The sequence below is a fragment of the Venturia canescens genome, chromosome 8 (assembly GCF_019457755.1).
Source record: "Venturia canescens isolate UGA chromosome 8, ASM1945775v1, whole genome shotgun sequence".
In the NCBI taxonomy this organism is placed as follows: Eukaryota; Metazoa; Arthropoda; class Insecta; order Hymenoptera; family Ichneumonidae; genus Venturia; species Venturia canescens.
Window position 1 is genome coordinate 10,502,838 of NC_057428.1, and position 20,957 is coordinate 10,523,794.

Sequence of the window (20,957 nt, forward strand, 5' to 3'; positions counted from 1 at the left end):
GTATTCCTGAAAATTATATTTATTCAATGTGATTTTTCTCTTATATTCATTAAATGCTTAATTGGATGCTTAAAAAAATACTCGGATCCCTCGCTACGTTGAACAATTGAGCCAAGCCCATTTTATATTCCTCTTGAATATTTTTCTCGCAAGAGAATTGTATAAATTGCGAGTAATAATTAATCAGAGTACGAGAATACGGCGGGTAGAAAAAAAAGAGTACAAAAAATCGAGTGATTAATCTAACTGGAAAAATAACATGAATAATACTTTAAATCATTCGAAACTCCACATTTTCAATAATTCGGTTCGAGTTGCTTCGTTCGAATACTTTCGTATTCGTAAAAATACTGAAAAATCTTTACTTTCGTAAATCTCGTAATAAATTACAATTTTGACGGAAAGGTGATTACTCTCGTACAAAATAAAACGTTTAAAAAACATACGAAATAGCCTCGTCGGAGATTGAAAAAATTACTTTATCGTGTTTCTCAACTGCGTGAACCTTTCGAATTCGGTTTCCGTTCCCAATTCAGTTGATTTCAGCCGATTGGACATTTAACAACGACGCAGGGTCCTGCCTTGCCAGAATTCAGTGGTGCTACCTGCTCCAGAGACAGAATGACAAAAATACAATGATGGAATATTAGACGGAACTAATGGAGGGGAATAATTGAATGAAAAAGTTCCGGTGCCACTCACTCTCTGCCACTCGTTGAGATAAGGATCGTACGCTTCAACAAGCGTGAGATATTGGTGACCGTCATATCCACCGACGGCCATTAAACGATCGCCCAAAGTACAAACACCCACGGTTTCTCGGGCAATGCTCATCGGCGCTACCATCGTCCACGTATCGGTTTTAGGATCATATCTACAGAAAAAAAAACGAAGTTTAAATAAATAATATAAAATGAATGGAAAAAAAAAATCGAAAATCGACGGTTAACAGAGAAGGAAAAGCGTCATTATTCTCGTCTAATTGGCAGTCGGAATAAATACCTTTCGACGCAGTCCAATCTACTAGCATCGGGATTACTTTTGGGTGCGTCATGACCACCGAGTGCATAAAGATATCCATTGAGCACACCCACACCGACTCCACCACGTCTTTTCAACATCGGCGCACATGCTGTCCATTTATTTGTGTGAGGATCGTAGCATTCGACTGTGGCCAGGCATGAACTTATATCACGGCCTCCCACGGCGTATAATCTGTAATTGAGTGTAGTTAAAATATAATTTCTATTATTATTGAAACATTAAAAATGTGGACAAAAAAATGCAGAATTTTTTTATGCAACCTAATTCAATAAGCAACACTTCAAATTTTTTCAGTCTTCTCGTTTTGGCTCTTTTTGGAGCTTTTTATGGGCTCTAAAAAATTTCGATTTAATTGTCATTTCTATAAAGTAGCAAAATTTTACAGACTTGTTGTTCAAAACTGCGACACCAACGGTCGATCTCGGTATTGTCATCGGTGAAACGTAACTCCATTGTCGAGTGCTCGGATCCCATCGTTCAACAGAATTTAGAAAACTCCAACCATCGTGACCACCCACAGCGTAAAGAGCACCTCCCAATTCCGCGATTCCTATATCATGTGTAAATTTACGATTACAAAAAATCTGGAATAACCCATAGAACGAATTATAAAATGATTGAATTTATTAATCTATTTATCGAATCATTTGCTAATCACAAATGATAGGATTATATCGTTGACCAATTCTATTTTCTATTAATCTGATTGAATATTAATGAATATCAGATTCTTCGTTTATATCTACATAAATTATTGTTGAGTGGCGTTTGAATTTACCGAGTCCGTTACGGTTTATACTCATAGAAGGTAAAACGCTCCAAGTAGCGGCGATTCCTGATGAAAGGTCGAGGAATTCCATGGTGTTTAAAGTTTTAAGACCGTCCCTGCCACCAGCGACGATCAATTTTTTGTCGATCAAGGCAGCTCCGAATTGGACTCGTTTGCTGCTCGACCGGCCTAGACACGTCCATGAATCTTCGCGCAATGAATAGGCATCGATCCACGCGGCACCTTTTCCATTAACGACATTAACTTATCCATTAAAAATAATGATTTATGATCCAACATTGTTGTATGCAATTCAAGCGAAAAAAAAATTGCGATTCGTCTCACATTTATTGGCATCCATTCCACCTACGAGTAACAATTGCCCAACCGTCGATTTTCTAGGTCTCGTACGATCGGATTGAAGCAAAGATCGTCGCTCAGGCAAAAGGTGGTATTTCAGAGCTTCAATTATGAGCTTTTGGGCTGAACTTTGATCCTTGAAAATCTCGTTGCATTCAATATAATCGGCTATGAAAGCTGGGGACAACAGTGGCAATTTTACAAGTCCGAGTAATCTTCCAGCGTCTTTGGATCGGGTTTCCGTATCGTACTGTAGCCAACACATTAAAGCCTGGAACAACAAGAACGCTGAATGTAATAACATGTCCAAAATTCCATTATCATTGAGATGGTTAAATTGCTTTTTTTTTTTTTTGTTTTTGAACTTTCTATCATTCTGTCAACGAATTGTTAAGTAATAATTTAGTGGTAAAAAATGATGTTTTTGAATCTTCCAGAGACGCACGTGAAAAATGGTTTCTTCGGAAGGAACATTAAGATCGTCGCAGTCCATTAATTTTGCAACCTCGTCGGCTGACAGTAAAAGAAATTCTTGATTTTTAATCACTTCCATGAAATGTTTGGTCGTATAAGCATGAGCAATGCTAAAGAGATGTGAACAATCCTGGGTGTCGGCAAACATCCTTATTCCAAGGCAGTTGCTGGGATGCAGTTGCTTTATGAGAAATTGGCAACAGGCTTTTATTACTGGATTCAAATGGAGAAGACACGCCGTTGCTAAAAGTGTTTCCACACTTTCCTCTCGCAATTCTATGCAGCCTGTAAATATTCACATATTCATAATTTGTTTGGAATTGGTAGAAAAAAACCAAGTGCTAGAGCCATTTCCCCCAAAAGTGTATTTCTGCTAGGACAACTATTCTCGTCACATCCAAGTGTTCGTCGTAATTAATAAACTTTACCAGTGTAGCAATAACGAATAAGTAGCCAGAGAGCATCGGGGTCTACGCCTTTCAATTCCACCTCTTTTTGAGTGGATTCTCTGAGCGAGCCGGTGAACATGGCTGCAAAATATTCTGATCCTGCGCTCAGTACCAATCTATGAGCAGGAAATCGACGACCACCTGGTGAAAGAGAAACAATTATTTCTTATTTCGAGGCTCAGGACAAAACTAGAATATAATACATAATGTTGAATGATTATGATGAAAACAGAAATTATATCGATAAAATTAAATTGATGTGGAAATATATTTTGTATATTTCGAATAGTAGAGAGCAGAATAAATTTGGCGACGTGCCTTCGAAATTCTGGATTTATCGAGGGATCGAATACGACAAAAAAGAGCAGCATATGCATTGGCAAATAAAATCATAAGATATACTAGAAATTTTAAAAAAGTGGCGCCATCATCGCACAAAGAAATGTCAGAGTTCAATGACCGAAAATATTGTCAAAAGGTAAAATTGATAGAAAATAAAGGAATAATGCCACCAACCAGCAATAATGGTTACGTCGGTTAATTGTTGTCTTTGGAGACATTCGTCCATAACGCGTAGACTATTTTCCGCATGTTTTGGCACGCTAAAATTTTCATCTTGCGTAGTCGTGGTCGTTGTTGCCGTGGAGATATTGGAGCCGATACTTGAAATACTGTGCTCACTCATGAATATCTCTTTCGATAAACAACCGTTGTCCATTATTGTCTGTCGCAGTATTTATTTTCATCGATCGAAGTAAGAACCGTAAAAACTTTTCACGATTTGACAGCTTCGGATTGTTCTGTATACACAACAATGCACCTGTCACTCGAGACTAGATGCGCGTGTAATTGTGATGCTCCGCACCGACATCTCCAGCGGGTTTCAGCAAATAAAACTTTACAATCACGCATGCGCGCAAATAGCCGGTAATTTCATATTCAGTTTTCTTTTGAACTTTAGGAGAACATTTTTTTTAAACTCTTATTAAATTTGAAAAAATCGAACAACTCATCTTGGAGGGAGTTATTGTGTCTCGGCACCATTTTTTATTGCACTCGAAAGATTCGAATATGAGAGGCGCTGAAGATATGGAGGAAAATACGTTTTGGGATTGAAAAATGATGGACTAAGGTTCAATTGAAAAGCCGTGACATTTATTCGTGTATTCGTCTTTACTTTTGATGTGGATCGTTAATGTCAATTATAATTATGCGTACGCAGTTGCATCTTTGGCACATAATACTTTTTTGGATATCGGCATTCACGTGAGAAACATTTTTCTCTTTCATGCCAAAAAAATGAATTGGACGTTTTTATTACAATTTCGTGTATTTTGAGCCCGACGGAATTCCGGTTTTTCAACAACATTTATACATTCCCTATCATCAGAAAGTTTTTAAAAATGGTTATTGAATCGAAGTTGTTCTTCAACACTAGATTTCTGGTTTCCAAAGATTAAAATCAGCCATTTTTATAACTAATAGCACGCTCGTTTGTTTGATAAAAAATAGAGACTAAATAAAAATAACAAATTGATCTAAATTTATGAATTTCGTTTAATTTTCTCGTCAAATATAAAATTCCATAATTTCCAAGTTTTCATATTCTCTATGAATTCATTCGTTTCCTCAACATTCTGCACGTCATTATTTTCTGTTATCCCAAATCATTAACAAAGCACCGAACTCGATTTAGTTTCCTAATAATAAAAAATTAACGTTCTTCATAAAACAGAAAATGTAAACTTCGAAAAATTCTAATTTTCACATCAATTTTCTCCAGCCGAAGGCGCTTAATTCGGTATTTTATGACTTTCTGACGATAGGTCATGCAATATATACATTTTAATGAGTATACGTGTCATTTATATTACATACAATATTACACGAATATATACAAAAGTTGATATATTTACATACGCGACGATTACATTGTAACGTTAATGATATTCTTAATTCATCATCAGGTCCGAAAGAGGTGAAACAAAATGGTTTTTTTGACTCCTTCCAAAATTTGCTGCTTCGCAAATTGAACAAAAAAAACTAAAAAAGTGTCCAACTACTTTTTAAATGTTTAAAAGAGATTTTTCGTAAGCAAAGAGTCTACAATTGTTCAAATACTGGGAGCAGTTTGAAAAAAAAACATCTCGTTCCACTAATTTCGAATGCGATTATTCACCGGCCGTCATTTCGGATACGTCAAGATATATTGACTGAAAAATCCTGGTTTTTGGTGTTTTGTAAATCGTATCAAACAATTGTTATTCGCGGTTATTAAAATTCGATCGAGAATGTCGATTACATCAATAAAATCTCGGCAGTTAGTTCGTTCCGTAGTTGCGAGTGACTTCGTGGAGCGATTCACCTCGTTACACTGAATATATTAAATGCTTTTTTTACTCGTACATATTTGTCAATCTTCGATCGGTCCTCGATTTTATCACAGACTCGATTTTTCATTAGCACCCCCCAGATTCTGGATTATTCACAATAATCGAGGCTCGCGATTGTTTTTTTTTTTTAACTTAATCTTAAATAATATTAATATTATTATATTTTTTTTCTGCTTGTTAGAGGCTAATTCACAGATCGAGATTTATCAACTGATTACAGATTGCAATTATACTCGACGTATTTCATCACAGTTTCGCTGTGAATTTCTCAACGACCACAAAATTTTGTTTCTCCACATTTATTTAGTCGTCTATTTTCAACGACGCGAGAAATCATTTTGTGCGTAAAACTTGATAAAATTCTCGAAACCCGAAAACAATTGAAGCATCTAGAAAATCGTCTTCTTTCCAATTTAATTAGATAAATTTAGACGAAAGAATCGACGTGAATTATTATGTTTGTTCGCTCGCGTATTATTGTCATGACGTTGTTTTTTCTCGATGAAATACTTTCTCGTATCGGCGATTCGAACACGAAAATCTTCGCACGAAGAAAAGGCCAAGGGCCAGGAAGAATAGCGAGAAAAATTCTTCAAAAAGTTTGTTATCGGGTATGCGTGTTTTTGGTAACTGATAAAAATGGTCGCAAAGGACCTTTTTTTCTCCTCAAATCCTCATTGCGGTGTTTGATGCAGAGATCCGTAATTCTTGTACGTAAAACTATGATATACGAGTGGACTATATGCAAATTGCGTTTGGACAAGTTTCGTCGCTTTTCGATACGATTGTTGTACCGGTGGATTCGGTGAAGCTGTCGTAGGCCCTTTTTCGACAGCAACAGAGCCTGTTGAAAAGCTCTGTGAAATCACTGTCGTCGCATTCTTGTCGGTAAACACCGCTGGAGGCTTCGTCGGTGCAGGCAGCGATGAAAGCCTGCAAATCGTTTTTCGGGAAGCCATCGCGATAGTACAGCTTTATGGTATCGTAGGCGTCCATTATAACGGATATGAAAAGACTGAGAATCACATAAATGTAGAGGGACATGAAACTGTACAAATAAATTCTAGAGAACCACCAGAGCATCGGAGATTTGAAGGAAGTGATGGAAAAAGTGGCGTACAGTTCGTCGCCGTTGATGAGGGCGAACAAGCATTCGGAGGTGGTCGCGAGGGACCGGAATTTCATGTGATAAGGGCCGAGGACGAGCCATCCACAAAAAGTGAAACCGGCGTAAATGAGGATGGCGCAAATGAGAAAACGCGCGACTTTCGGAGCTGCTTTTTTCAGGGTCAATATGACGACGTTGTAGGTTTTGAAAAATCCGAGATATCTCAGGACTCCGAACCATACGAGGAGATTTCCAGTGCCGAGGAAAATGCTGCAGACGTTCCAGTGATCGCTGCCGAAATATTTCCTCTCGATTTGCTCCTTCATCGCTGAACCGACGATTATCAAGAGATCGTTGATTATTATCATGATGTACCACATATTAAGAAACTCGAGTTTACCCTCGAAACTGAGACTCTTGCCGTAAGTTTTCTCGAAAAACTTGATCGTCTCAAATTTCAATAATTGTGCGCGATAAATCGCTCGGGAGCAGAGCGCCAATGAGAGACCGCAAATAAATATTACGAGAAGATTCAAAAGGGTTCGGAGCGCCGAATCCAAACGATTGTCCGTTGTGTATTCCGTGTCTCCTTGACACTCCAATCTTTTAGCAACCGCGTCCAATGACAGTAACATTTGCCCGTCGAAATCGCCATTGTCGAATATTATTCTGATATCAAATTTGTAACAATCCGCCGGTGTTATTGGTCCTGCTGCTTTGATATTTACCGTTTTTACAGAGAATTTCAAGAAGGCCTTGATCAACGATGAAAAATTCAAATCGTCCTCTCCCTCCGCGTTCATCCTATTGAAATAATCTCGAGATTTGAAGTTCTCGTTCCCGTTGGCACTTTTCGTTATGTTGAAACATATCTTTTCTACTGCATTGTTGAACACATAGCTCTCGTTGAACCCGTAAATTTGGACGTTCTTGTATTGATAACGACACAGCGTCACCGGACCGATCGAATTATCCTCGTTCGTATAAGTGTACGAACCAATCGCGTTACTCAGATTGTAATAACCTTGCAGGGCGTAATCAATCGTGTCGAAGAATTCGTCTTTTTTATATAATGCCAATGGCCCCGTTGCTGGTGGATACGCCGGTACCTGAATTCATAGAAAAATTCTTTAGACCCAGAACAAACCATTTAAATCACCGTCAACTCAATTATCCGGTGACCAAAAAATTGCAAATTTAAATAAAATTCTTAACATTAGTAAAATTTAACGAAAATTTGTCACATTACAATCGTTAACTCATCGAGATGTAATAATTTCTCGATTCTTTGTTTTTTTGAGCTAAATAAAGTTTACTATATTTTATCGTGTATCGTGTTTAAAGCAATATTTAATAAGTCTAAAGATTCAAAGAAATACCCTAAAATGGAGGGTATTTAAGACAGTCTTGGTTGATTTTGCTGAAAGTGATTGCAAGATAACTCTAATGTGTGTGAATTGAAATGAGTGTGCTGTCTATCCATATTCCAAAAATGTGGGCCGTGTATCCGTGTTGGTGTGCCAGCAATCCGTGTGTATGAGCGTTAATGGAAATGTATCTTGCTGGGAGACATGAGAGTGTATTTTATCATAAATTTGATAACGTATCTGTGAACATACGTTAATAGATATTTTCCTATCAAACTGTGACTATTTCGATCGGTGACATTATTACACAAATATTGAAGTGCAGTTGCAATCGTTCGGCACAAATAATGAGGAAGTCTTGATGCTTATTGTTTGATTGGTTTACTGACATTGAGTCAGCGGAGCTTGAGTCACTAGGAGGAAATGAATTTGACTATTTGAGAGAATTTTAATTTGCAGGCTTTTCGACTTTGTTATTATTTTCTCATGATTTTTAGTTTTTCTCTTTTACCAGCATTTCAAAGAATGTTGTTTCTTTTTTAATGATTCAATTCACTCTGCTATTGGAAAATAGTGAAAAATAGAATTTTATTGTTGCGAAGCGATAAAAACTTGACAAAAAAATTTTGATCGTGTTAAATTCTTTTGTCGAGCTGAGATTTAAAAATCGTTGAATACAGAAAATCTCCTTTACTGTGTTCCAGCAAAAAAATTTTCAATAGTATTTAACTCTGTCCACGGAGGTAATTCGAACAAAGATATTAATGCTATCAGTAAAATTATTAATTTGGATACAGAAGTTAGCAAGGAAACAAAGATCAAAGTACTCGTGTATAAACGTCAATGTACCTCTTGCATAGCGTCCCATCCTTTGAGAAAGAGATGCGAAAAGGCGACTCTGTTATCCCACGTGTAGTTAACATGAATATAATTATTGTGTGCAAAAAGGCACAGTTGTATGGTGACGAGTATGATTTTAATGACTTGAATCGCAAATTTGTATGGAAAGCGACGTTTGGCCTGCCATTTCTCTATGGGATTCATAAAAAAGAATCGCAGCCTCCTTCTCATTTTATTCTCCATGTAAGAATTGGTTGCGAATGTGTTTCTTGTCCTCGAAGTCCCTATGTTTGAGTCACTGAAAGAGAAACATAGATGAAACCACTTGAAGTAACGAGTGAGAAGATTTGGCGATACAATATTAGGTTTGTTTGAATTTGAAAAAGTTTATGTGTAAATATTTTTTAAAGTTGAGATCGAACAAATGATGAGGCTGGAATATTTTTGGAGAAAAGTATGATATCGTCATCCATTTTAGTCTTTAAAATCTTTAGGAAGGAATAAAATTATGACAAGGGCCCCCCCGGAGTGCCCATTGAACACGGTACTGGGCGCTTTAGATTCTTTTGTTCTTTTGTTGCGCGTTTGACGTTCGTGCACGTTTATCCGTCGTACATGCGCGCGTCTCGTGTTTGGTACACAACAGTGTTTTGAATACATATATACATGCCATCTGTTCGTATTAAATATCGTAGATAAGCAGGATTAGAAGATAAATGTCGTAAACTAACCTTATTTCACCGTTGTCAGGGGCGAGTAGGCCACCGTCGTAATCCTCGTGATCGTCAGGCCCCTCGCTCCATGAATTAGCCCGTAGAATATTGCCTGATCTCATTGCACCGGATTCACCATCGACAAGATTTCTCTTGTTATTATCCTCCGCGTTACCGTTGTCCGCCATTTTTATGGAGTTTACATCACCAGTATCGCTGCTGGACGATGATGGTAGGTCGCGTAGTTTCAGCTGCACAATGTTTTCCTTCGTTTTTACAGGCGTTCTCGGAAGCTTTCGAAACGTCAAAAGACGCTTCTCTCGTGTCCGAATGGTCAAACTATACCACGTCCGCGCGAATGCTCGAGGTCATCGATTTATGATTTTCGAAACGCGATGAAAAATAATAAAATAAATAATGCGATGACGGCCAATCGATTCCTTTCTTTTTTTGTTTTATCGCGTTTAAATACTCAACGAATCGACGCGCCGCGTAGTGCGATCAACGACGAAACGATTGACGCATGCACGTATCACACGCGCAACTAACAGCTGCTCGGATACTTTTCGCCCAAGCTTGTTGTCTGTTGTTTGCATCCACGCCATCTCATCAACGACTGAACCAAACCCAACCGCTAACCAGTTCTCGCTCTATACACCGAAGTTCGTTGCCGATACTCTGATTTCCTCTCTGCCTGCTCTTTCTTATCTCTATCATGCCTGGAAAAACACGTCCCGACGTGTGTCAATACTGGTCAATACGGTATTACACATTCACGAAATTCTGCTAGACAGGGAATACTCGAATGCTCACTCTGGAAAAAACGGAAGTGATAAACTTTCCGGTAACGCGGAAGTGTATCACGAAGATTTGCGATATGTATGTAGGTTAGGGTGTAAAACTCATCGGAGATTAACTCGTGGAGTTATTAGAGCGTAATCGTAAATCACGGGAATGTGGGTTATCTAGAAATTTTAGAATTACGTAGAGAAACAGTAAATCTCATAATGTATAGTACATTTTTATACTTATTCCATGTTTATGAAGTACTCGGAAATAAAATTTATGATTAAAAATTCTTCAAACGTTCTTTCTAGATTATGAAGTAGCTTCGATTCAGGAAATATCAAGCATACAATAAATTAGTAAAAAATACCGTATCGACGTCCGTTTAATAAAAGAAGTTTCACCGGTTTTTGTTGGAATAGCAATATAAAGGTGTAATTCTCAAACGGCGGCGATAAAAATACCATAAAATGATTGTACACAAATTGAAAAATGCTTATTTAATGATTGAATGCAACCACTTCTATAGTCGACTCATGCGTTTATGTCGAGCATATCATGATTACATAATAGATTTATTGTATAATAATCGTACACATTTTGAATAAAAATTTATGATATTTAAAAGTTTCGAACGTTTTTTGTTCTTTTCATCCAGTACGGATTGATTTTTGAAACCTTACATGAAATAAATCGGAGAAATGCTTTTTTTGACATGACAGCAATGACAGCATATCAAGTACGCAACGAAAAACAGCGTTTTCGTCGAAAGATTCGAAATCGAACTGAAGTATTTTCAAGTTTCTGACAGTTTCGTATGCAGAAACGCTTCGATGTTAGGGAGCTGAGTCTTTCGACTGTATTTTTCTGAGTACTACACTGGAAACGACCGTTTTTGTTATAAATTTTCGACGAACTCGTGTGACAGCTGTTAAGCGACCATTCCCCTCCCTCTGACTCGTGCATTATTTCGTGTTCTGCGCGATTGAAAATTCATGTCTGTGTAACGGCGCGGATAGCTAAGGATTTCACATATAGATGAGCATAGAACGGAGCTGACGTTTAATTAGATTAGCTAGCTTCACCGGGCTTCTATAAACGAATCGCGAAGACCACCAAGAGTTGCGGCTCCTCAGAATTCCTCGGACGTGCAGTAAGGTGAGTTTCGAATATACAGCCCCGTGATATCGGTTCCTGGGCTCGCCGACTTTTCGGTACTCGCGCGGCGAAAAAGGAAAATAAACAAACTCCCGTTTGACCTTCGCTCGGGTGGCTCATTTCGTTTATCTTCGAATCGTTCACCATTGTTCGAGGAGGGAGAAGGAAAACAAGGGAAACCGTCATAGCACAGTGCCCCGTTTATTGATAGGCTATTCGTTCCAGTGAGTATAAACAAAACAAAATTTGCTCGATTCGAAAACAACTGAATTTCAACTCGAAAGAAATTTCATCAGCTTTTGATGAGCCGGGTTTCAACCCGGGTCGAGAACTAATTATTGGCAAATCTTGTAAAACTGCCATCACAGGGCCGAAAAAAGTGTCAAATTACACGAAAATTGATATTTCTTTCCAAGTTTAAAATATCACTTGCGCCTCAAACGGCTGGATTTGTCATGTACGCCGCTCGTTGACAAAGGGATGAGGCCGCACAAAGTCGGGCGATCGAGTAGCACGCAATTTTTTTCATATCAAGACCAATGTTCGTTATCATTTTATTAGCAAAATTTAACAATTTTTTCGCAACAGATTGTACGAAAACGTTCCTCTTTATTTCTCCAATAAATCGAGGTCACTTTGATCAGTGATTTCATCGATCGCATCACCGTCGAAATGAAATTTATCGCGAGATATCGGCCAATCAAAATCTCCGTCTGTGCTTTTCATCATCGCTGATTTTTTCGTCGAGGAATGTTCGACGATTTTATCATAATTCATTAAATCGTTAATAATTATCGCGTCGCGTACATTTCAGGTGGAAAAAAAATAGTTTTCTAATTCTAATGAAACGACGACGCAGTATCGAAGGCTGCACAAAATGCATGAAATTTTGTCGCGCTTCCAGCCACCCAGAAATGAAATTTTCGTTGATCGTGACCTCGACGAGTCGAGGCAGCGTTGTCGGTCCAGTGGAAAATAATTTTCATCGCTCAATAGCAAAATGAAAGCGCGAATAGTGAAAATTCCCGTATTTTTTTTCCCCGATCGATCGTCCAACGCGCTGCCTCGCCTCGCGCTCGAGTCTCGCATGAAAAAATCCGAGCGAAACTCGAACTCGCGCGTATCTAAATTGAAAACACACCTACACGAGCGTAAATATGCATAAAATGATCACATTCGTTGTTTTCCCGTGTTTCGATGTACCCATCTATGTTAAGGGTGAATGATACAAAAGTCGAAATAATTAGAAATTGATCAAATTTGGTGATAATGTTCTTCAACATCAAGTGCGAAAACACAAATTTTTTCAAAATTTTCTTCTGTTTAGTTATCAAGTAATTACGCATTAAAGCAGATTTCTTATGCCCGGAATGTATACCTATATATATGGAAACGCTATGCTTATACACGTGAACTTTAGTAATCAATTACTCGATAACTGTACAGAAGAAAAATCTTAAAAAATTTGTATTGTCAAATTTGGCACTAAAGAATATGTTCACCAAATTTTATAAAATTCTGATCATTTTGAACTTTTTAATGTTTTTAGCATGGTTTAGCATAGCAACATTGTATCGCCTGTGCAATATATCCTTAAGCATAGGTTGCATACAGCGATACGTTGCTCTGGTGATCGCAACCCGGTGATATTGATTTTCCCTCATGTAGGCGCAAGCGCTACGTCGTTTTTACTTGCGTCAGGGGGGTGCGGTTGTAACCATGGATCCCAGTGTACTCGCCGCCATGGACAAGGACGCACTGAAGAAGCAGATCGAGAATATGAAATATCAAGCCACCATGGAACGGTGGCCACTTTCCAAAAGTATCGCCGCGTAAGTCCAATCTAAATTTATTTATTCACGTCTTTACTCTCGCGACTCGAAGCCAAATCAAAGAACGATTTGCGGTCAACGACTGTCGGGGCTTCTCCGACATTTTCCTTTGGATTTTTTCTCCTGAATTTTCTATCGTCAGCCCCTTAAAGCGGGGAAAGGATTTTTCGACGGACTTTTATTTTTGAATTTGATTAAAAATTTTGCGAAACAAGTGCTGAGTGGGATCGCGATTTCCTAAATTTTCATTGTTATTTACGTTTTTTTTATTTATTTTTTTTTTTTTCAATTTTCAAATCAGTTTTTTGGGTTTTTCATTCCGTCATCGGAGGTCGGTTTTTCGGTGATTTTTTTCGTGTGTTTTGCGTCGATCGCTCTCGGAACGGTTGCGCACCGAGCAGGGACATCGAGGGTGAAGTTTTCCGATGTTTTTCGACGCGCGTTTTCGGCAGCGCTTCCACTGAGCGTGACAGAAAACTTTTTCCCATATTTTCGATCGTAAAAATTTGATTTTTTCAACTCCGCAGCGGCGGATGGCCGGCTGGAGATTTTTACCAGGTTTCGGGGCAAAACCATCTCGGATCTCGAGACGGATTCACAACCGCCATCTTTGCATCCATTTTTAAAGATTGCGCCGGGAATTTGTAGCAACTCCCAGCGACCTCGTGAAATCGAAGCGTCGATAATGAACGTCGCTGCGCTCTAAGGGCGAAACGCGTACGGTGAATTCCAATAAATATTCGTCGCCTCGGATATTTGAGCCGAGCGTCGCCAGCTCCTCAAGTTCAACGCTCGCGAGCCTCGGGTCTCGTTATCCGGTGCTTCCGGTTTACGTGCATCGTCATTTACGCACTCGCTCAATGTATTTCTATTTTTTATCGCGCCTCCAGTCCCGTCAACATTTTTATCGTTCCCCGTTTTCACTTGCTCTCGAAACTTTCATTTTTCTCTACGAAAATCAACAGATTTTCGTAATTTCGCTCGGCATAACTTTGCTCGGCAACTGTCAACGTCTTTTCACTTCCCATTCAATTTTTATTCCCCCCCCGCCCGTAGCAAGAATAAATTTACATTTATTGTCAAATTTAGATACTTTTGTGATAATATTGTTAGAATAAGGATAAATATTGAAAGATTTTTGATGAAAAATGCGATAAATGTTGTTCGAAAAAGTCAATTTGGTCCGTGAAGTGGAAAAAAATTGAGTAAAGGACAAAAAACTTGAAATTAAAATTTTTTTTGTTCTATTTCAATCGTGAATAACTCCTGAAGAAGTAAATTTAGGAAAAAATACCAAGAGACCTCTTTTGGAGAGCATGAAATTTGCTTCAAGAATCTCTCATGGTTTCATTTTTATATTCATTGATTCGTTAGTTACAAAATTCCAAAGTAAAACAGTCAAATCGAAAAAATATATCGATTTAAAAAGCTTAATAACTCGGAAACGGCTCGTCCGAAGAAAACTTTCAATTAGACCTTTTTTGTAGGGAATTCAATTTTATATAAAAATGAGTGGAAATAAATTCTTTTCACTCCAATCTCATAGCAGTTTTGACGTAAAACATCGAATCATGCATAAAAATAAAAAACCGCAATGATAGACCTCTCAAAATTAATGTTAAGGGCTCTAACTTTCACCAAATTTTTTTTTCGTCATTCTGAATAATATTCTCGATATATTTTTTGGAAAAAAAAATAACGATTTTTTTTTGCCCAGTCTAATGTATACCTTTATATATGGAAACACGTGAACTTTAGTGATCAATTACTCGATAACTGTGTAGAGAAGAAAAATTAAAAAAAAATTGTATTGTAAAATTTGGCACTAAGGAATATGTTGACCAAATTTTATAAAATTCTCATAATTTTGAAATTTTTTATGTTTTTAGCATGGTTTAGCATGGCAACATTGTATCGCCTGTACCAAATATCCTTAACGCTCAATTATGCGATAACCACGTGGTAAAAAAAAATTGAAAAAAATTGCATTTGTGTACTTGATGCTAAAGAATGTTATCACGAAATTTGATCGAATTCTGATTATTTTGATTTCGCGATCCAGCCTCCTTAAAAATATTGAGAATTTCATAAAATTTGGTAAATGTATTATTTAAAAATATATAAGACGATAGAAATTTTTTTAGATTTTTCTACCGCACAGCTCTCGAGTAATTGAACACTAAAGTTCACCTGTATAAGCATAGAGTTTACGTATATACAGTTTTACACATCTCATGCATAAGAACTTTGATTTAAGGAGTTTCGGTACAGGCGATACAATGTTGCCATGCTAATACATGCTAAAAAATTAAAAAATTCAAAAAGTTCAGAATTTTATAAAATTTAGTGAACATATTCTTTAGTGCCAAATTTGACTATACAAATTTTTTAAGATTTTTCTTCTACACAGTTATCGAGTAATTGATCACTAAAGTTCACGTGTATAAGCATAGCGTTTCCATATATATAGGTATACATTCCGGGCATAAGAAATCTGCTTTAATGCGTAATTACTTGATAACTAAGTAGAAGAAAATTTTGAAAAAATTTGTGTTTTCGCACTTGATGTTGAAGAACATTATCACCGAATTTGATCAATTTCTTAACATTTAGACTTTTGTACCGAAACTCCTTAAGGAAGGTGGCTACCGACGATACAATGTTGCCATGCTAAACCATGTTAAATACATTAAAAATTTCAAAATGATAAGAATTTAATAAAATTTGGTGAACATATTCTTTAGAGCCAAATTTGGCAATACAAATTTTTTAAGATTTTTCTTCTGTACAGTTATCGAGTAATTGATCACTAAAGTTCAAGTGTATAAGCACAGCGTTTCCATATATATAGGTATACATTTCGGGCATAAGAAATCTGCTTTAATGCGTAATTACTCGATAACTAAGCAGAAGAAAATTTTGAAAAAAATGGTGTCTTCGCACTTGACGTTGGAGAACATTGTCACCAAATTTGATCAATTTCTTATCATTTTGACGAGTGTAGCCACCCTCCTTAAGGCTCAATTATGGAATAACCCACGTGATAAAAAAAATTGTATTTCTGTACTTGATGGCAAAGAATGTCATCGCGAAATTTGATAAAATTCTGATTATTTTGATTTCGTGTCGCAGCCTCCTTAATCCGGCGTGTGTACACTATATTTTTCGGTGCACGGTGTGTATACTGGGTACTTTATGGAACAGTCGAGTTTACAAGGTTTTGAGGCTTCCAAAAAATCTGAAAAAATTCTGGGTTACTTATTGGAGTGTCTACTACATGAGCCAGCAGCTATCTAACTCAAAAGTTCAAAACCGTTGTTAATAAAGATGAAAAAATCCTCCAAAAAGTGGGAAAAACGGAATTTTGTTAACAAATTCGTAACTCCAAAATGAACAAATATTTAAAAAAACGGTTCTAGGGTTTTGTAGCTTAGACTATGAGCTTTCAAAAGAATATAGTGTTTTTTGTGTTCGTTCCAAAAAGTTGAATTATTCGAGCACCTGAAAATGGGGAATATTTTATGGATTCATGCGTGTCATAAAATAAACGAAAAATTAATTTTACGATACAAAAATAATTTTTTATTATTCAAAATACAAAGGAATGATGTATTGAAGATAATCGAAATCGTGGCCCTCGTTGCCATCTTGTTCACTGGGTATGTCGGCGTGAATCTCTTCTCCGTCGGGTTCATTCCCGCACTTTCCTCATCGTAAAATACTTGGGAACGACGCTCGCGTGAAACCATTTTGAAAAACTGCCAGAAAGAATGGAAAAACAACCGCGCGATTGATACGCCAAAAATACAAAAAAAGTTTTTTTATCGAGGTTAAAGTTCGTAAAAAAAGCCGCAACAGCATCAAATACATGCAACATATTCATTTCGGTATAAAAAAAACTGACAAACTACGAAAACGAAAAATACAACAGCGTCCACTTACCTTCGAAAATACTGACGCTTTCAGGGAACGGCAGCGACTTGCGCTCACTGGCGTTTTTAGGTAAACTGCCGGAACTGGCAAGAAGGAATTTTGAGTTCGAGATTTCGACTGTTCCTTCTTTTAAGTCCCGGTATACTCACGCCGGATTAAGTAAGTTTTTCTTTCGCATTGGGGCAATATTTCGTAATGAGCGTATAGAAAACATCGGCAGGAAAATGTGCTCCCATTGTGGAAGTTCGAGCGGACTTTCCATCGTCCGAATTGAAGTGTACGCATATCGGTCGTCGAAGCGAGACATTACGGTCGTCCATAATTGAACGGTTTTGCTGGGTATCTGCTTCGAGAAATCTCGATTATGATTAGCGTCTGGAATTCCGTGTTGCGTCCTCGATCTGAAATTTGGCGGAAAATGCGTTCGAAAGTTCCGGTTTTTTGAGTCGCCGAGTCCTCGACGCGGCGCGCTGGAGCTCCGTGAAAAATACTCGATTTTGGCTTAAGGAGTTTCGGTACAGGCAATACAATGTTGCCATGCTAAACCATGCTAAAAACATAAAAAATTTCAAAAAGTTTAGAATTTTATAAAATTTGGTGAACATATTCTTTAGTGCCAAATTTGGCAATACAAATTTTTTAAGATTTTTCTTCTACACAGTTATCGGGTAATTGATCACTAAAGTTCACGCGTATAAGCATAGCGTTTTCATATATATAGATATACATTCCGGGCATAAGAAATCTGCTTTAATGCGTAATTACTCGATAACTAAGTAGAAGAAAATTTTGAAAAAAATTGTGTTTTTGCACTTGATGTTGAACAACATTATCACCAAGTTTGATCAATTTCTTAATATTTAGACTTTTGTACCGAAACTCCTTAAAAAATTTGCGGTCGACTCCCGAGAGCTCCGCCGGAGTGAAAGGCGGTGCGGCGGCTCGAGATATTCGAACTACAACCGCCTCTCGATTGCCGGCAAAAAGAGCGTTTTTAAATCTCTCTTTCTTTCTCTCTCAACGTCCCTCCTTTCCGGCCTTGAGTTTCCGCTTGCATTTTCAGTTTTCTTTCAATCTGCAAATCGCCAGATTTTTTTATTCTCATTCTAGTCCACGATCCCTCGGATAAGGCCGATAAATTCGACGCTTTATCCCCATCGGGAATCACTCCGATCGATTTGTTCTTCCTCGTTCTCATATGTATTTTCATAAAACTTTATTTCATTTTATTTCACCCACATTTTCTTATTCTTTTTTCCTTTCCTTCGAAATCCGCGCACCTACTTTCCCTGCTTAGATTCCTGCGCTACACGGGCTATTCCATGATCGATCGACCAACGTCATCGCCACCTGAATTTCCTGCTCGAGCAAAAGGCCTCTCGGACCTTAAAATTATTCTTCTCGTGGTGGATTCACCGTTGTCGCGGTCGTCTCGAAGGTTTTGCCCTTTTGCGAAACAAGAAAATCCTTCTGTTGGAGAAAAGAGTCAAAAAAAATACTTCACATTCGATGGGTTCGTTTGAATTTTTGGCAACGAATTTTTCCGGATTTTCTGATTGTTCGAAACGATTTTTCGAAAGGAAACTTTTCCCAAATTTGTCCCAAATAATTCTTCCGCTCTGACCGGGTTTAAGGATCTTCGAGATTTTCAAATATTGTTCGATTTCGTCGAGTTTGCTCGTATGGAACTTTGCCTTCGTCATTCGAACGAAAATCGCATTCGCGACGGTTTGAATTCTCCCGAAAAATTCTTTCGATTTCCCTCGATCGAAGCACATATTTTTTTCCGTCCAGTTGGCCAAGAAGCGCGTCCAGGATTGGCCGAAAATTCGATAAATCCGAGTAGAAAATACCTGTAGAGCTTACAACGTAAGTGGGACTCGAGTAGACACACGTTCGCGGTTAATGAGAACGAAAAATCTCGATGTACACTCCGGGTACAAGAAGACGACGACGACGACGGCGAGATGAGAACGACAGCGATAGTTTATCGCCTATCCGTTTTTACTCGCGTTCTCGTTCGAGTGTGAAACAATTGCAGCCGTTGGCCGCGCTCACTCATTGGCCGTCTCGTTACAACGTCAAAATAATGCGAAAGAATTATTTACGTGCACGGAGAGACTTTTACGAATATTTCGGATGAATACATAGAAAAATTTTCTACATCGCCGCATTCTATTACATTTCACCAAAGTCCATAGTAATTTTTATGTCGAAAGCAGTTCTCTCAAATTTTATTGTGCACGACAGCCAAAATTTGGGTCTGCGACATTCTTACATCGAACGACGCATCGATATCCGAATGTCACTCGTGTTTTTGACGAAATGTTAAAAATTGGTGAATCGGACGCGACAAATTGGTGAAACGTCGAAAATGTTTGTATCGTTGAGTCGCACCGTCCGAAAAGAAGTATATTTTTCTCTTTTCGACCAAGATTTACTTGACAAAGTCCCGCTTATTAACGAAGCAATTGCTTGAAATTTTACTATGTGCGACTGGTTAAGGAGTTTCGGTACAGGAGTCTAAATATTAAGAAATTTATCAAATTTGGTGATAATGTTGTTCAACATCAAGTGCGAAAACACAAATTTTTTCAAAATTTTCTTCTACTTAGTTATCGAGTAATTTCGCATTAAAACAGATTTCTTATGCCCGGAATTTATACCAATATATATGGAAACGCAATGCTCATACACGTGAACTTTACGGTGATGAATTACTCGATAACTGCGTGTAGAAGAAAAATCTTAAAAAATTTGTATTATTAAATTTGGCACTAAGGAATATGTGTTGACCAAATATTATAAAATTCTCAACTTTTTGAAATTTTTCATCTTTTTAGCATGGTTTAGCATGGCAACAATGTATCGCCTGTACCGGAACTCCTTGATGAAAATAAAATTTTCATCAAATCATTTTATTATTTAGTACGTTTTTGATAAAAATCCGCTCGGTGTTGATTTTTGAGTACAGCGCGTTATTTACTATGAACTGTGGTAATGGTTCCCAAAACTTTTGCATTATTTGACAGATTCTGTAGCGATTATTATAATAATATCGATGTGGTCCGAGGTTACTATAAAAACATAGTAATTTTTGGTATAAAAGTCTCTCCGTGTGCGGCCAGGGGAGAGTGATCCGGTTGCGCAAAAGTCCCGAAAACTCTTTGACCAGTAAAAAAGTATTTCCAGCAAAAGAAACGGAGTGCGGAGAGAGGGCTTCGAAATTGAAAACCCCCCCTTAAATTTCCATCCTCGTAGCCAAAGCCGAAAAACCTACGAACCGAGATAAGAAACTCCGAAAAAAATGCTGGAAAAAGGATTAAAATTGGAAGCAAAGTTCTCGAAGTCTGCGCGGACGAAGAAAAATCGATAATTCGTTCCAAACGAAAGGGAGTCTCGCAGCTCTTTTCCTTCCAGATTTCGAATTATGCAGTTACAGCCAATCGCTGTGAAAAAGGGCCAACGAGTGTGCGTCATTAGACTCACAGAGGCAGGCTCAGCTACTTTTACACTTCAACAGCTCGAATAAATTGCACCGCGAGTATGAATAGGCCTACGAAGTTTCCCCTCGCTTTGAACTCGGGCCCGTGTGGGTGTGCGTACGTGTGCAACCTTGTTGGATGAGTGTTGAGACGTGTACGTATTCTCTCCTTGAACGAGTATCCGCTCTACCAGAGCCGCGCAACCAAGTTTCCTTTCACCGTAACGCGTTGCTCCGCGACTCGCCT

General features: G+C 37.9%; 2 protein-coding genes across 4 annotated transcripts; both read right to left on the minus strand.

The window, feature by feature from the left end:
- Position 1: 1 nt before the first annotated feature.
- Positions 2–4,107, minus strand: LOC122414270 (kelch-like protein 5). 3 transcript variants are annotated; one of them, XM_043425361.1, is made up of 9 exons: positions 3,613–3,956; positions 3,076–3,237; positions 2,619–2,932; positions 2,159–2,444; positions 1,823–2,077; positions 1,432–1,594; positions 1,003–1,215; positions 703–874; positions 2–605 (listed from the first exon to the last, which is right to left on the minus strand). In XM_043425361.1, exons 1-9 carry the CDS (start codon positions 3,812–3,814, stop codon positions 543–545), a joined length of 1,830 nt encoding a protein of 609 aa, XP_043281296.1. In that variant the 5' UTR covers positions 3,815–3,956; the 3' UTR covers positions 2–542. The 3 variants fall into 3 exon arrangements, with proteins under 3 accessions (XP_043281296.1, XP_043281297.1, XP_043281299.1); XM_043425362.1 differs by having other exon boundaries at positions 1,823–2,056; positions 3,613–3,955; XM_043425364.1 differs by lacking the exons at positions 2–605; positions 703–874 and having other exon boundaries at positions 1,200–1,303; positions 1,338–1,594; positions 3,613–4,107.
- A 122-nt stretch (positions 4,108–4,229) lies between these two features.
- On the minus strand, positions 4,230–10,481 carry LOC122414269 (mucolipin-3-like). The gene is made up of 3 exons (XM_043425360.1): positions 9,536–10,481; positions 8,814–9,102; positions 4,230–7,706 (listed from the first exon to the last, which is right to left on the minus strand). The coding sequence occupies exons 1-3, from the start codon at positions 9,703–9,705 to the stop codon at positions 6,228–6,230; spliced, it is 1,938 nt and encodes a 645-aa protein (XP_043281295.1). The 5' UTR covers positions 9,706–10,481; the 3' UTR covers positions 4,230–6,227.
- Positions 10,482–20,957: the final 10,476 nt, after the last annotated feature.